The following is a 15284-nucleotide window of genomic DNA, read 5'->3' as shown; positions in this document are numbered from 1 at the left end:
AGAGGGCATGAGTGCCAGAGATCCAAACCGGGTCGGCCAAGTGCAAGGCCTGCTATGTTATCTCCCCAGCCCCTCCCAATCCATTTCCCTCAAAGGACAATCCATCACCTGATGACGTTAATCATCAGGAAATCAAGAGGTAAGTAGGACAGCAGGAAACAGTCTCATGTGCTCCTAGTTTAACAGCTGAGGTGTAGGGCTAGAACTGAAAGCAATTCAGTCAAACCAGTGTCAGTACTTTTAAGTCTTTCTTTGGTATTACTGGCTCACATTTCATTTCAGGCTAAGCATTTAATGCTTACCTAAAACCAACACCCTGTCCCAAATTAGGAGGCCTTATACTAAGAGCATGCCCTTTGGTAACTACCTGGCAAATGTTAACATGCCAACAGCATGTAAAGATGATGCCTGGGGAGAGACGTGGAGTTAAAAGTCTAAAGGCTCAAAAAATCCCAACAACAAAGAAAGTACATGTCATATTTTATTTTATTAAGTTTTAGATACAAAAACATTCCAAAAAGAAGTGACCTATAATACCTAAGTTCTATAGTCAACTATTAGTTTAAACAAGGAAGACATTTTCTAGCGTTCTTTCTTTTACCACCAGTATAGAGCCAGAATAAACGAGTCTGAACATGATAAGTCTGCTGGGTCAGTAAGCTTTGAACAGTTGTCTGATTACTGAAGCAAACCATGTGTTATTTAGTAAGTCATATTTACCGTGATTAAACGCCCCACACTAACTTCAAGACATTAGATTCTCAAGAGCCAAAGGTTTTCAGAAGCATAAACCCATGTCATTTACAACATACATAGATCAAGAAGTGACTTAAGTGCAGCAGTTTTAAGTTTTGTTAGTACCTCAGTTTGGGATTGGGAGGCTGTTGAATGAGGTTTGACAGTTTTGGATTCTGGTCCGCAACTGCAAAGACAGCACTATATTTAAAAAAAAAAAGGGATGCGGAGTTAGCTCTAGGCCAACGCCAGTCTGTTCCCACAAGAGGATGAGGTTGTGATGCTACTGGCTCTAGTCTTGAAAGTAGTATGCTACACAATGCTGCACCCTGATTTGTTTCCCCAGTCAAGAGGAAAGGTTGAGGCAGCTTTACAGGAGTAACAGTAAAAAAATAGCCGACTGGCCCAGATTGATTTCCAGTTATTTCTATGTGCTCTTGCACAGCACCATTTCCAGTTACTTTGCCCACTGTATCACTCTTCCCTGTAGTTTTGTGACTGCATGGATCACCATACAAAAAAATATTTCACCCGCAGAAAAAAATAAAAACCATACATTTACTGGATCAAGTTACCACGTATGCCTCAGTTGTCTGAACACAATGATAGTGCTATTTAGGAAGTTCTGAACTGTCTTTATCCTTGCTTGCTTGTCTTTTGTCAAAGAGCAAAGCCCAAGTTGTGACTATCTTAATGGGCCACCAGAACTTCCTTAACTTCCTCCACTGAGCCACTCCCTACTTACTCCCCTGTTTCCATTGGGAACTCCCACTCCCTAGTTAAGAGGGCCAACCAACACGGATGCCTTTTCTCCTATTCATAGGAACCCTGAAGGCAAAGATCTAGTGCCTGCACCAACCAATTCTGTTGAGTACTGCTTATGCAACTGTGTGTCTTAGGGACAATCAGCATTCTTCTGCTTCAACAACTCTGAAAAAATGAAAAGCACATGATCGGGTTACAAGACATTGGCCTCACCGGGAAGTTGCTCCCCCCACCTAAATTGCTGTAATCCACAAAGCGCTTGCTTTTAAAAAAAAGGTCAGTTTGGGGCCGACACCCCCACGGGTCCCCTGAGCTGGCCAAGAGTGAAGGCCTGTGCTGAGGCCAGGTGTGAACCCCCCCCACACTCTTTCGGCAACCAGGAACCTTCCAGCTCAAAAAACAGAAGCCAGAAGGGCTCTTAAAGTCCCGCAAGTATTTCACTAATATTAATGAGTATTTATATTATTCATAATTAATAGTATTTAATATTAAATAACCTGTCATCATCACGATGCCCAGAACTGACTCAAACTGAGAACTTGGTCACCGATAGATCAATTCTCCCTTTAGTCAGTGATTGTTGGCTGAGCTCTACACCAACTGCTTCTAAGAATTAGCCAGCTTGAAAAACAGAACTAGTATTCCTATAGAGATGTGTGTATATACAGTGTTTATGTCACACCCGGCGATGCACAGGGCTTACTCCTGGCTTTGCACTGAGGAATTACTCCTAGTGGTGCTGGGGGACCATATGGAATGCTGGGAATCAAACCCAGGTTGGCCACAAGGCAAAAGCCCTAACCCGTGTTATCGCCCCAGCCCAATACATTATTTAACAGCCACTTATACACACACTTGCTTAGAATAACCTCACCTTCCAATGTGAAGGAGCAAGGAAATGTGCCAGGAGTCCCATTAGAGAACTAGCTGTTTGCAGGGAAGTTGCCAGGGCCAGAGATTTCAACCCTGCTTTCCACTTACCTGAGCATTTCATTTCTCTTGCGGCCAGCTTTATCTAGCGTGAATAAATCAGCACTCCATGACCATAATGAGCAAAATCCTCAACCTGCAAAAGTAAACAGGCAACTAGTTACCTCTTCAGAAAACTGCCAAGTTTGCCTATCAACTGCCCTCTTTTCCAGAAAGGCAAGTTCAGACTTGCAGCTTAATGTATTTCATTCATGATCTACTATTTTCTTAGTGGTGGAAGATTCACTGGCTTGGGATGGGCTGGAATGGCTTAAATGGTAAGTTGCATGGCTTATGGATTCTCATTCTGTTCCAATGGTGCACTGCCATGTTAAATCCATAAGTTGAACGGACAAAACTTATTTGAAGGATTAAGTGGAGTAAAAGGATTTTAGTTGGAGGTCTTCGACTTTATTATAGTCAAGAGCATCTTTTTTCAACTTCATGGCTGGACCTGGGTCATGCTGCCTCAGGTTTTGTTTAAAAGACCACTTGCAATACATTTTTCTCCATACAGTGTAGTTTCATAGAACTAAAAAAACAAGTCAGGCATCCAACTAAAGGTCACGTTTGCAATGGCTTACAGGGGTAGAGGGGACCCCAAACGTAAGCCATTTCCTATATTGACTAAGACTTATTTTTTGAAAAAAAATCTCTTAAGACTTATGAAGCATGTTTAAAGGTCTTCATCAAAAATCATGTTCAAAAGATACCCCCTCCCAAGCCCCACACTGCTATTGGTATACAACAGCTGTATTAAGGCCTTTAAGTCTCACACATGCTTTTAAAAAATCCAAGTGTTGAATTTGGAGAACTTTTAATATGCTATCGAACACTTTGCTTTTCCAAAAGGTTTTTTTTAAGCTAGAAAGCATTTCCATTGCCATGAGGTACAGTATGTTTCACTGTACTATGAGGAAGGTTTAAGTGTTCAATTTCGACTTAGACGGAAAAACTAGTTTGCTTTGCTTACCATCTTTGCTGTTTCACAGGCATTTGATGCTTTAAATCTGATGTGGAATGCTGATTGATTCACTTTTTAGAAGTCATAAGCCTTTGAGAAGTTGGAGATAACTTCATTGCTTATCTATTTTCTCCTTTGCAATCAAGCTGTTCCTTAAAAGTGAGACACTACAGAGTTGCAAAAATTTGAAACAGTAAGAGCAAGCATCGTTTGCAGCTTCATGGTTGGTTTTGGCCAAACTTTTTATTTAGTATTCTGTAGTTGCTTAACACACACTTAAATGGTCTTACTGGGGAGAGGGGAGAAGGGAAGGTTCTTGCAGATTCCCAAGGAAAATGTCATAAGGCAAAATATGGCCAGCATCCTTTTTGCTCTGGGATGTGGGGTTTACTGGGCATATAGCACTTTCCTTACATAAAGCACTTGATCTCAGATTTCTCAGACTGAGAACACGGGGGATTTCAGCTTATAGACACTGAAATCTTCAAAGAGCATACCCCAACCTCCCTTCTAAATAACAGCTAGCTTGTTTTTATTAGGAAGTATTCATCTTTCCATTGTTATATGGCTAGATGTGTGTAAGATCTTAGAATTGCTTGCCTTATTTACTGGGGGAAATCAGATAGTAAGTGGTCACTCAGGGACACTTGGGAAATTACAACACTAGTAAGTACACAAGTCAAGTCTTAACACATTAAACATTTGCTTGTTTAAAGCAATGTCATAAAAAATCAAATAAGATTAAACATTTTTTTTAACTTTTTCTCACAACATAAAATTACGGAGGGGGAAACTTAACAGGAAATTTGTTTTTAAAAAAAGGTAACACACTTTTTCCTTCGAGTAGTCCTTGGGTAGTTATGATAATAGGTTCCATTTTTTTGTTTGTTTCTTTGAACAGGGGATTTTGGTCCAAAGTTTTGTTTTGTGTGTTTAATATCTGCTTCTGCCTCCCCCTCTATCAGATCGGCTTCCTCCACGGCCACCACCTCGAGGTGCTCCGCGGCTTGAACTGCTGTAGGAATCGCGTGGAGGAGGGTACCCCCTTTCCATAGAAGGGGGCAGCCCTCGGTCTTGTCTGCCAACCCGATCACGACCACTTGAGTAGAGATCACTTCGGCTGCTTGAGTAACTGTCTCGACTTCCACCATATCCGTCCCGTGAGCTGCTGTAATCGTCATAGCGACTGCTTCCACCATAAGATGGAGGGGGCCCTCGCGTAGGTGGAGCACTACGTGAGTTACCTGCAGGGTCAATGGTCAGGTAATATGGCAACACTATAAATCGGATAGATATAGACAACATTTCAATCTGAATTCACATCACTTTTTGTATCAAACGGTTACTTTCTCAACTGGGAGGTGTTTTTTTTAAACAACTCGGCCATTGCTGGCGATTAATAGGGATTTGCTCATCTGCTGAGTTATGGCAATGGATGGGTTTTTTTTAAGGTTTGGTTGGAAAAGACGGCAGACGGTGTGTATTTTTTTCAAGAGGATATTCCAGAGCTTGTTATTTTTTTTACAGTAGACACTCAGCCACTCTCCAGTGATAAAGTCGCAATTTTGAACTGTAGACTTTCCTTCATATTGCAATGGTAAACATTTGCTCTTGTTAATTAAATTTTTAAATTGTATTTTCACTGTTGGGGGAAAACACATAAGGCTGCCAATTTAAGCAAGCAAAATCCCCTCCGAAGCAAGCAAACAGCCTCAAAAAAGAAACTCAGGAAGGAAAAAAAAATGAAAGCCCCCTCACAAAACTAGGAAAAGCCCAGCTGAAAGGTACCCCATTTTTAAAAGCAAGCAAATTTCCCTTTTGAAAAGCAAGCACCACACAGCCTAAAAAACTGGCTCATGAACCTACTAACTTGAGCTGGTGATATTCAGAGACCCTCAACCATCACCTTACCATAACTCTCATAGGAATCTCTGTAGGAGCCACTGGGATGATCTGAATAGTCCCGATCCCGACCGTAGCCATCTCGATCGCTAAATTCAAAGACAGACCTGTTATGCTTCCAGGAAACTTCCCAGCCAACAGTTTGGGGATACAAGTCATACAACAACAAAGCCACCTTACCTATACCCTCTGGATGGATAGTCATCGCGTGAACTGGAATGCCCATAATCGCGGTAGGTATAATCTCTTGGGGGTGGGGCATAATCTCTGGTATCCCGCGAACTTGGGTAATCTCTGCTCGAGTAGCTAGAAAAGTAAAAGCTTAATGACATTTTGATAAAGCTCATTCTCTTTAAGGATATCGGGGGTAGGGAATTCAAGAAACTGGTCCTCTTTCAGTTACCTATCTTTAGTAGAATATCCATCATCTCTTGGGGACAAATAAACATCTCTTCGAGAAGGCAGGGGTTCCCTTCGAGGTGGGCCTCCGTAACTATCTCTTCCACGGGAGACCGGGGCTTAAGAGAAGAAGAAATGAATGTGCATATAATTGAGGCAAACTAAGCATTGTTCCAGAACAGCCACATGGAGCCAAAGCAATTTTTCTATTCACATTGAGTCACTGAGCACCGTCAACATGCTTAACCCTTAAGCACAAATTTCAAACTGAAAACTTTCTTTTTTTGCTTTTTTTTGGAGGGGGAGCATCACGCCCAGCGATACGCAGGTCTTAGTACGGCTGTGTACTCAGGAATCATTCCTGGCAGTGCTTGAGGATCATTTGGGATACTGAGGATCGAACCCGGGTCGGCCACGTGCAAGGCAAAAAGCCCTACCCGCTATACTATCACTCCAGCCCCTCAAACTGAAAAACTGAATTCTGGATGTTACGATATAATCAAAATGATTACATACAGATGGAGCTATTTACCTCTTCCTCCCATTCCACTACTGCTTCGAACTGGTCCCGAGGGGGCAGACCTTTTAGGAGGTGGTCCCCCACTTCGTGGTGGTGGTCCTCTCTTTACTGGAAGTGGCCCTCGGGAAGAACTCATATTAAAATTCATGGAATAGCCGTCATCTACATAAAATAGAAAAAAGCACGTTAATGCACACAAGCATGGAGATACTTCAATGAAAAAAAAAGACCTACAATCTTTGTCTGGCCAACAATATGCCCCCACATTTTTGAACTTGGAAACTTCCCCTTCAGTACTCTGTAGGTTTGCTGTAAACTAGGAAAAAGCAAAACCTAAAAGTTTAACAATATTAAGCAATATTAAACTTCAATATTATGTCCACCACCTATGACCCACCAACATAGCTTTTCCACCCAGAAAAGAACCACCTGGGCAGTGTAAAAAGTCAAACACTGAGCATGTTATTTTCTGTTTGGAGATACACCCCACAACGCTCAGGGACTACTCCTGGCTCTGCACTCGGCAATCACTCCTAGCTGTGCTCTGGGGACCAAACAAAATGCCAGAGACTGAGTCCAGGTGAGCCAGGCAAGCACCTTCCTAGCTCTCTGGCTCCACAATTTCGCAAATTCTAATTGCTTTCCCACACGAGGTAGATTTTAACAGTGCTTTCTTTAGAATTTTTATTACAAGCACCTTGACTTAGAATTAAGGAACGATCCAGCTAATTTACTTTCATGGAAAGACACGGCTTGTTCCCCTCTTAAGCCCTCTGGTAAACGAACAGTGTTTGGAATTTCAACAGCTGGTGCCTTTCAAAAAGATTTTTAAAAGAGCACATCGGTGTGGCACTGGAGGTGCCTGCTTATACAGTAAAGTGACCAAGTTTTATTACCCATGTGCCCTCCGCGTGAGGGTGGCCCCCTTGTTCCTCCACTGCCTCCTCTTCCGCCTCTGAGGCCTCGTGGAGGGCCTCTGCTTCTCGGAGGTGGAGGTGGTCCCCGTCTCCCACTTTCAAACGATGGCTTGGTAGCTTGTTCTACCTTGATGGCTTTCCCATCTAAGGACTTAATATTATTAAATGTTATTATTATTATTAAAGTGGCTTTCCCCCATGGACTTATTGCTTACTTAGTAACTGCTACTGATTTGAACCCACACCTAAAGGGCTAAGAGGGTCCACAGTGCTTCCACTACTTGGCAAATTAAGCCCAGGTAGATCAGTGCATAAATCTACGTGAATATTCTGAACTGCGTGACGTGCTACATAACAAAGCATGGCTGTGCCGTAAACGGTCCATCCCTCCCCCCACACATTTAAAACTGGTAATTTATCAAGTCTTCCCCGGACCAGAGCTGGACTAGTAGGAAATAGGGTATCTGAAGTATCTGCAATCTCACCTTTCCATTCATATCCCTGGCGGCATCCTTAGCATCTGCTGGGCTCTCAAATGTTACAAAAGCAAATCCTCTGGATTTGTTGGTTTCGCGGTCTTTCATCAACAGAACTTAAAGTCAGAAAAGGGGGGGAAAGTTAGTATAAGGCTACCCCGAAACGACACAGCCAAAGTCTATCCGGAAGAGTAAGCTCAGAACTTCTTAGAGGACAATGCGCTATCATTTTCGACAATCAACACAACGAGATGCATCATAGCTTACTTTGGGCCAACAGTCCCAGCCATCCATGCTCAGTTAACTCACCTTCCACTATCCGTCCATATTTGCCGAATACGGCTTCGAGCGCTTTCTCATTCGTTTCGGTATTGAGCCCACCAATGAAAAGTTTTCCCGGGCGATCTGCTTCAACCATGTTGCCCCCTGATCAAGAATCTGTTGAGAAAAAATTAACACTTCACGGAAAAGGGAAACGTTTCTCAGCCGCACGCACTGAGCGGAGAAGCACGCCGTTTTTGATCTCTGCCTTTTTTATTAAAAAGCAAAAAAAAAAAAAAACCTCCAACGACCACCCTACTGTATCAAGCTTTAGACGTTATCTGCATTTTCAAAAAGAAAAAAAAAGCTTCCCACGAGATTTAGTTTTAATCTGCAAAGCGGCGACTCAAGCAGCCGGGGAAAAATAAAAGCAGCCGAGAAAAAAAAAAAAGAGTCTGAGTTAACTTCTCCCGGCGCCGCCGCTTTCCCGCCTGCCGCGGCCCGCCGCCGTTTCCCACCGTTCGCGCTCACGCTCCGTCCCGCCGCGCGTGCGGTTCCCACACCGCCCCCCGTCTTCTGAGGCGCGAGCCGAGCCCCCCGGGAGCCGCCTGTCCGCCACGATGCTGCCCACTTTGCGGCCCGCCGCCGAGTGCGCCCCGCCGCCCCCTCCCCCCGATCTGCCGGCCGCCAGCCGCCCCTCGAGAGCCTTCCTCACACACCGCGTGCAGCCGACAAAATGGCGACGCCCGGATCGCGCCCGCCGGCCGGCGCCACGCGCCAAGTCGGGGGGCCCCGGAGGCTGCAGCCGCGGCGGCGATCCCGAGGCGTTCCGCCCCGGTGTGGGAACGGTGGCGCCGCGGCCGTTACTTCCTCCCGCCTCCGGCCCGGACCCCCGCCCGCCGACGCCCCCTCCCCCACAGGCGCGCGCGCGCGCGCACACACACACACACACACATTCATACACACACCACACCGCCCCGCCGGCGACCGGCAAAGTTTCTCCAGACTCCGAGGAAGGAGCGGATCCCCCCCGCCGCCACCGCCGCTCGTCGCCCCACGACGCCCCCCGCTTCGGCTAACTAGGTCGGCACCATGGCGCCCTTAAAATGGCGCCCGCCGCCACCGCGCACGGGCCGGGGAGGGACGGGGGGCGGCCGTCGCACGTCCCGCACGGGGACCGGAGCGTTGGGGACGCTGCTTCGGGCGAGAAGGCACATACCGGAGGGGGTGACGAGGCTTTTCGAGTTCCTAGAGAGTGGCCGAGGGGCGCCGGCTAGCGACTCAGCACGAGGGCCGGCCGCCCGCTCCGAGACCCAGGAAGGGGAAGTCGCCGCCCGCACTGCTGCGCAACGAGGGCGAACAAAGGAGACGGCAAACTTTATACTGCCCGGGAACGAGGCTGCAGGACCCGGATGGAGCCGCAGATTAGCATTTCAAACGCGGGGGGCGGGACGAGCGGTTCCCAGCCTTTCTATTGGCTCCTGTCCCCGTCATTCGCTCTCGGCAACGCCCTTTTCCCTGAACTGAGCCTCTGGCGGTTACTGAGTTTTTTTTTTCCCCCCCAGCCCCCACCCACGCTCCCTCAACCCGCGTTTTTTGCTGGCCGCTAAAATGGTGCACGGGCCGCCCGTCTTTTCATAAAGAATTGAAATGTCCCGAGTGTAGGGGTAGGCCGGGGCACAGTGTGAAACTTCACGCACGTTGACTCAATTAAGACCTAAGGCCATCTGTTGGGAGTAGGCTCAACTCTTGGCAGTTTGGCAGATATGTGAAACAAAGAAGTTTAGATGGTAGCACCGCTCCTGTTCTCTCCTAAATGGGCTGCTCCAAGAATGTTCACTAGCTGGGGGAAATTCTGGTAGAGTCCAGGAGGGGAATGCCCCATGATACAACAGACAAATCTCTTCTTTCTGTAGGACAGTTAACTGAATAGCTAGTGTCTGAGTCTGAGCTTGATCAAGAGGCTGCAAGCCACACAAGCGAAACAACAGCAAGACGCCTCGTGCATAAGATTGCTAGGTGTAGAAAATAAGATTACCGGATGTTTAGATAAATCTTGTTTGTTTGGGTTTTTTTCAGTGTAAACACGTCCCAATATCGTATACAAAAAACACTTTCATTGGTTGAAATTCATATTTAACTGGGCATTGCTGTATTTCATCTGCCAATCCTAGGCGGATCAAGAATTACAAAGAAAACCATTTCGTTTCTTTCCAAATTAAAGAAGGGCTGGGATATGGCTCTGGGGGTAGACCACATGCTTTTTTTTAAGCCTTGGGTTGGGGTCCTGGCACAAGAATAGTTATTAAGGAAAGAACATCACCTGCATTGAACAAATCGCTTTTGTATTTAGTACCAGGAAGGAAGTAAACTAGGTGCTTTGATGGAGAACAGTTAGGAGACCAAAGGTGCTTAATACTTCTGGGAAGTCCATTTTGAATAGGTGATTTGACGCTATCATATCTGCAGGAAGATACCAATCACGGATATTCTGGGGGTGAGGTTTTCAAGAAAAGAACTTGATAGTATCACCACAGAAAGAAATTCCGGGGGGGAGCCACACTATGCAGAGTCTACCATCCTATTTCAAGGACCGTAGGCTTTTAATAGATTTAAATTGCAATCGGATTTCGATTTCAGTTGTGTGTGTGGAAGCAAATCCGTTCCAATGGGTTATATCAGCAGGCCAGGTGAGAGAAGACACTTGATTATGGGTGTGGAAACCTGCTAGCAGGAACGGAATTTGCTAATAATTAAATTAGAAAGGACTGAGGGAATCATTCAGGATGATTGTAAATATCAGGCTTTTGTGGGGTAGAGGAGGGGTGTGGAATCTGCGGCTCTGGGAGATCTGTGCCTAATTGTTGCTTTAGAAATGGTAATATAGCCATTGGAATGATTGTGATCTCCAAAGAAGTGAGTATAATGGGAAAAGCCTGAAAGTCTGGAATATGAGGTATAACATACATACTGTATATGGGGAGAAAATAAGTAGAAAGAAATAGTCCAAAATCTTATTAGTCCGCCTAGGCGGAGGGAGTTAGAATTTATGATTAAAAAAAAACCTTGTGAAGTTATTTTTAGTAACTTTAACGGTGATGAATTACAGCATATGCCAAACAGGGGGATGTGAATGATGCTCAGATCACCGTCAGAAGCCCCTCGGAGTCTTGGAAGCAAGTATGAATTTTTAGCGCGGATGGTGCAAATCGTACCCAGTAGGACAAGAACATGTCGGTCCTTCCCTCATTTCCCCCGTCCAAATTCTTACAAGTATGGCAAAAGTCGTGCCATATTGCCTTCGAAATTAAGTTAAATTAAAGAGCGGCGAAAATAAATAAGTAAGTAAGTAAAGCCGCCACTGGGAGGACTTTAAAAGAAACGAACAAACGGAACCTTGCACCCTGGGGCGAAACCGGGAGCACGGCGCTGCTGTGTCCCGGAGCCAGACAGAAGGACGCTGGGGGGGGGGGGGTGTTGGGGATCGGCCGGGGCAGGGGGGGGGGTTGTTGCGCTAGGCTGGATCTCCGCCTGGCCCTCCCCACCCCACCCCGCCCCATCCGCATCTACCGCTGCAGAACTGGGCGGACCTCACAATAGAGGTCCCCGCGCGTCCAGGGAGCGGCGCGCAGCCCTGCGGGCCAGATGCAGGAATGTTTATAGGAATGTCAAGAGGGACTTTAGACGGGCGGCGGGGCGGGAAACGCTTCTTCCGCAAGGTTGCGAGGAAGAGGGGGCGCGCGGGGGGCGCGGCTAGTGGAGGAAATTCCGAGGAGCCGGGGAAAGCTTGCCCTCGAGTTGGAAGAAGCCGGAGAGGGTGTCCCGGGCGCCCCGGGGTTGGAAGAAGCCGGAGAGGGAGCCTGGAGGGCCCGAGAGAGGAGGGTCTCGGTGAGGGGGGGGGTGCAGGGTAGTCAGTTTCCATCTAGGAGCGCCAGCGGTGGCGGCGGTCTCGGCACTGCGCTGGGGGAGGGAGAGGCTGGATGTCGGGTGTTGCTGATGTCATCCGGGAGCCGGGACGTGAGTGTGCTGGGCGAGAGGGACACTGCACCCCCTTCCGGCCGTCGGATCAACGGCCTCCCCCCACTCGGAATCCCGCTCTCGCCTCCTAGATGCTCCACATCTCCCCGTCGGCTTCCCTCTAGCTTTCTTTCCCGTCGTTGTTTGAGGCCCCGCCCCCGGCGTTCGAGCCTGGATCTGAGCTCGGTGATCACGCCTGGCGGGGACCCGGGAACCCTAGAGAATGCCAGGAGGGAACCCAGGTCCACCACAAAACCAACACCTTGGAGCTGGTAGGGCGTTTGCCTTGCACGTGGCCGACCCCGTTGGATCCCCGCCATCCCATATGGTCCCCTGAGCACCGCCAGGAGTAATTTCTGAGTGAGTGCATGAGCCAGGAGGAATCCCTGAGCAACGCCGGGTGTGACCCAGAAAAAGCAAAAAACACCTTTCCCCACTATACTGCCTCACCACCTCCTGGCTTCCTTTCTATTTACCTTATAAAATATAATTGTGGTTGCTCCGGACTAATTCTTCCTTTAGCTCATCGTGTTTCTGAGACGCCACTTCCGTGGCGGAGTCCGGCAAAATGACGTCCACAAGAACTAGCCTTTACATGGAATCAGAGCTAAGTACATTGGCTGAATGCCTCTCAGGCTCTGTGGTCAGGAGGACGCACCCTGAGTGGTTCGAGAGTAATGGAAGTGGACAGGAGCAATAGCACAGCGGGGAGGGCGTTTGCCTTGCACGCAGCCGACCCGGGTTCAATCCCCCGGCATCCCATATGGTCTCCCAGCACTGCCAGGAGTAATTCCTGAGTGCAGAGCCAGGAATAACCCCTGAGCATTGCTGGGTGTGACCCAAAAAGGAAAAAAAAAGAGTAGTGGAAGAACCGAAGCAAAGAAATCGAGGGGGAAAGATGAGGAAGGGGAGCAGGAATCCACAGTCACAGTCTTGGCAGTAATGTGGAAAAATGGTCTAGCTATTTATCCACAACGCAGTGAACACAAATTACAACCAACAATCTTTATAATGTTCCCTCCAGGTGGTAAACTAGAGGGGAGGCTGGAGGAAACTTGGGAGCACTGATGGAAGGCAGTTATCACTGGTGGTGAGATAAGTACTAAGAACATTGGGCTCTTAAAACTCAACTTTGTGTAAAGCTTGGTTCTTTACTAAATAAAAAACATGGAAAGGGTCCAGAATGATAGTACAGCAGATTCCCAGCATCCCATATAGTCCCCCAAGCACCATCAGGAGTGATTCCTGAGTCCAGCCGGGTGTGGCCCTCAAACCAGAACCAAACAATTTTTTTAATAGTGGTGACTTTGTCTGAGATGCCAATTTACTTGCAAGGGGCTTTTTAAAGTAGGTTTTGGGGGCTGGAGTGATAGCATAGCGGGTAGGGCGTTTGTCTTGAACGCTGCCGGCCCGGGTTCAAATCCCAGCATCCCATATGGTCCTCTGAGCACCGCCAGGATTAATTCCTGAGTGCAGAGCCAGGAGTAACCCCTGTTCATCGCCAGGTGTGACCCAAAACCCAAAAATAAATAAATAAATAAAGTAGGTTTTGGGGCCACACCTGACAATGCTCAGTAACTCCTGGCTCTCCAGTCAGAAATTATTCCTGGTCAGTGCTCAGGAACCTTATGGGATACCTGGGCTTGAACCCCGGCTAGCTGCATACAAGACAAGCGCTCTATCAGCTCCAGGCCAAGGCAATCACATTTTGACTACAAAAATAAACCCCAGGGGCTTAAGTGATAGGCAAGCTTGTAGGGTTTTGATCTCCAGCATCCCATATGGTCTCCTGAGCACTACCAGAAGTGATCCTAGAGCCCAGAGTAAGCCCTGAGCACCTCTGGGTGTGGCCCCAAAAATCTGGCTTTAAATTCAGGGATCCGGGGCTGGAGTGATAGCACAGCGGGTAGGGCGTTTGCCTTGCACGCAGCTGACTCGGGTTCGATTCCCAGCATCCCATATGGTCCCCTGAGCACCGCCATGGGTAATTTCTGAGTGCAAGAGCCAGGAGTAACCCCTGTGCATCGCCGGGTGTGACCCAAAAAGCAAAAAAATAATAATAATAAAAAATAATAAATTCAGGGATCACTCTTAACAATGCAGTGGCGGAAGTGGCGGGGCACTTCGGACCATATGTAGTACCAGTGATATAGGCAGGTAGATTAGGGAAGGGCTCCCTGTGGCAATAGAATTCCTGGGGAGTAATAAAACCACCTAGCCCTAAACACGTCAGGACCCACCTGTGGCTGCAGCACCAGGAATCAAACCCTCTTTGGCCACGGGCAAGCAAGTTCCCAGCCTGTTGTGCAATCTCCTCAGCCCCTCCCATAATCTTGAAAGCTGACAGTAATGTGATTAAAAAATAAGAGGGCTGGAGCTACAGTTCAGCAGTAAGGCACTTGCCTTGCACCCAACCAACCTGGGTTTCCCATATAGCTCCCAAACCTGCCAAGAGTGGTTTCTGAGGGGCTGGAGCGATAGCACAGCGGGTAGGGCGTTTGCCTTGCACATGGCTGGCCCGGGTTCGATTCCCAGCATCCCAAATGGTACCCTGAGCACTGCTAAGAGTAATTCCTGAGTGCAGAGCCAGGAGTAACCCTGTGCATCACCGGGTGTGACCCAAAAAGCGGAAGAAGAGTGATTCCTGAGTGCAGAGCCTGGAGTAACCCCTGAGCACCGCCAGGTATGGTCCAAAAACCAGGAAAAATTGGTCTAGAGCAGTGCATGGAAATTCTCGTGTGAGGCTGGCATTTTGTGGGGGAATACAGTCCCTTTGGGGTCCACAGCCCTTCTTTCTGGGGCTGGGGTGGGACATAAGAGGGTTGGGACTCAAATGAAGGCCCTCACATTTGTCTAATGCCAAAAGGATTGGCACCTTCCTCCTTCATTCAACAGAGGTAGGTGGCAGAGAATGAGACAAACATTTCAAGACACAAACAAATGAGGACTGTCCAAGCTTTAGGGCCACCTGGGCAGCCTTCACTGAGCTCACGGTATAGATTCCCTCACCCTGCTTCTCAACACTTGAGTTCTTGTTTAAGTTGCCAGAGACATTAAGAACAGCTACTAAGTACATCAGAATTCAGTGGATACAGCACGAGCAGAGACTGGAATATTTCAATCAGCCAATCAGCTGACACCCTTATATCTGAGAGTAAGGTCATGACACTTTCCTATTCTACATCTAGAAAACCCTAAACTGTTTTTATTCTTCCCTGAGTGCATTTTTGCTTATCCTGTAACCTATTCTATTCTCTTTTTTTCTTTATTTGGGGGGGGGGTCACAGCCAGCAATGCTCAAGGGTTACTCCTGGCTCTGCACTCAGGAATTACTCCTGGCTGTGCTGGGGGGACCATCT

General features: G+C 47.5%; 1 protein-coding gene and 1 non-coding gene across 5 annotated transcripts; both read right to left on the bottom strand.

Moving 5' to 3' along the window:
• Positions 1 to 463: 463 nt before the first annotated feature.
• RBMX (RNA binding motif protein X-linked) lies at positions 464 to 9275 on the bottom strand. 4 transcript variants are annotated; one of them, XM_055122203.1, is made up of 11 exons: positions 9128 to 9275; positions 7957 to 8085; positions 7657 to 7763; positions 7151 to 7322; positions 6267 to 6416; positions 5739 to 5853; positions 5516 to 5656; positions 5345 to 5442; positions 3443 to 4677; positions 2482 to 2566; positions 464 to 1665 (listed from the first exon to the last, which is right to left on the bottom strand). In XM_055122203.1, the coding sequence occupies exons 2-9, from the start codon at positions 8063 to 8065 to the stop codon at positions 4367 to 4369; spliced, it is 1203 nt and encodes a 400-aa protein (XP_054978178.1). In that variant the 5' UTR covers positions 8066 to 8085; positions 9128 to 9275; the 3' UTR covers positions 464 to 1665; positions 2482 to 2566; positions 3443 to 4366. The 4 variants fall into 4 exon arrangements, with proteins under 4 accessions (XP_054978178.1, XP_054978180.1, XP_054978179.1 ...); XM_055122205.1 differs by having other exon boundaries at positions 5345 to 5424; XM_055122204.1 differs by having other exon boundaries at positions 5516 to 5641.
• LOC129400651 (small nucleolar RNA SNORD61) lies at positions 7841 to 7910 on the bottom strand. Its single transcript, XR_008627841.1, has one exon. It is a non-coding gene; the product is annotated as a small nucleolar RNA SNORD61 (small nucleolar RNA).
• Positions 9276 to 15284: the final 6009 nt, after the last annotated feature.

Source organism: Sorex araneus, chromosome X, assembly GCF_027595985.1.
Source record: "Sorex araneus isolate mSorAra2 chromosome X, mSorAra2.pri, whole genome shotgun sequence".
Taxonomy (NCBI): Eukaryota; Metazoa; Chordata; class Mammalia; order Eulipotyphla; family Soricidae; genus Sorex; species Sorex araneus.
Note: the sequence above shows the minus strand (reverse complement) of the source record. Positions and strands in the feature narration are given on the sequence as shown.

Coding starts and splice junctions, on each gene's coding strand:
- RBMX (XM_055122203.1), bottom strand. CDS start 8,065: ATGGTTGAAGCAGATCGCCCGGGAAAACTTTTCATTGGTGGGCTCAAT. Junction 6,417..7,150: donor CTCACGCGGAGGGCACATGG/GTAATAAAACTT, acceptor TATTTTATGTAG/ATGACGGCTATTCCATGAAT. Junction 4,678..5,344: donor AGATTCCTATGAGAGTTATG/GTAAGGTGATGG, acceptor TTGACCCTGCAG/GTAACTCACGTAGTGCTCCA.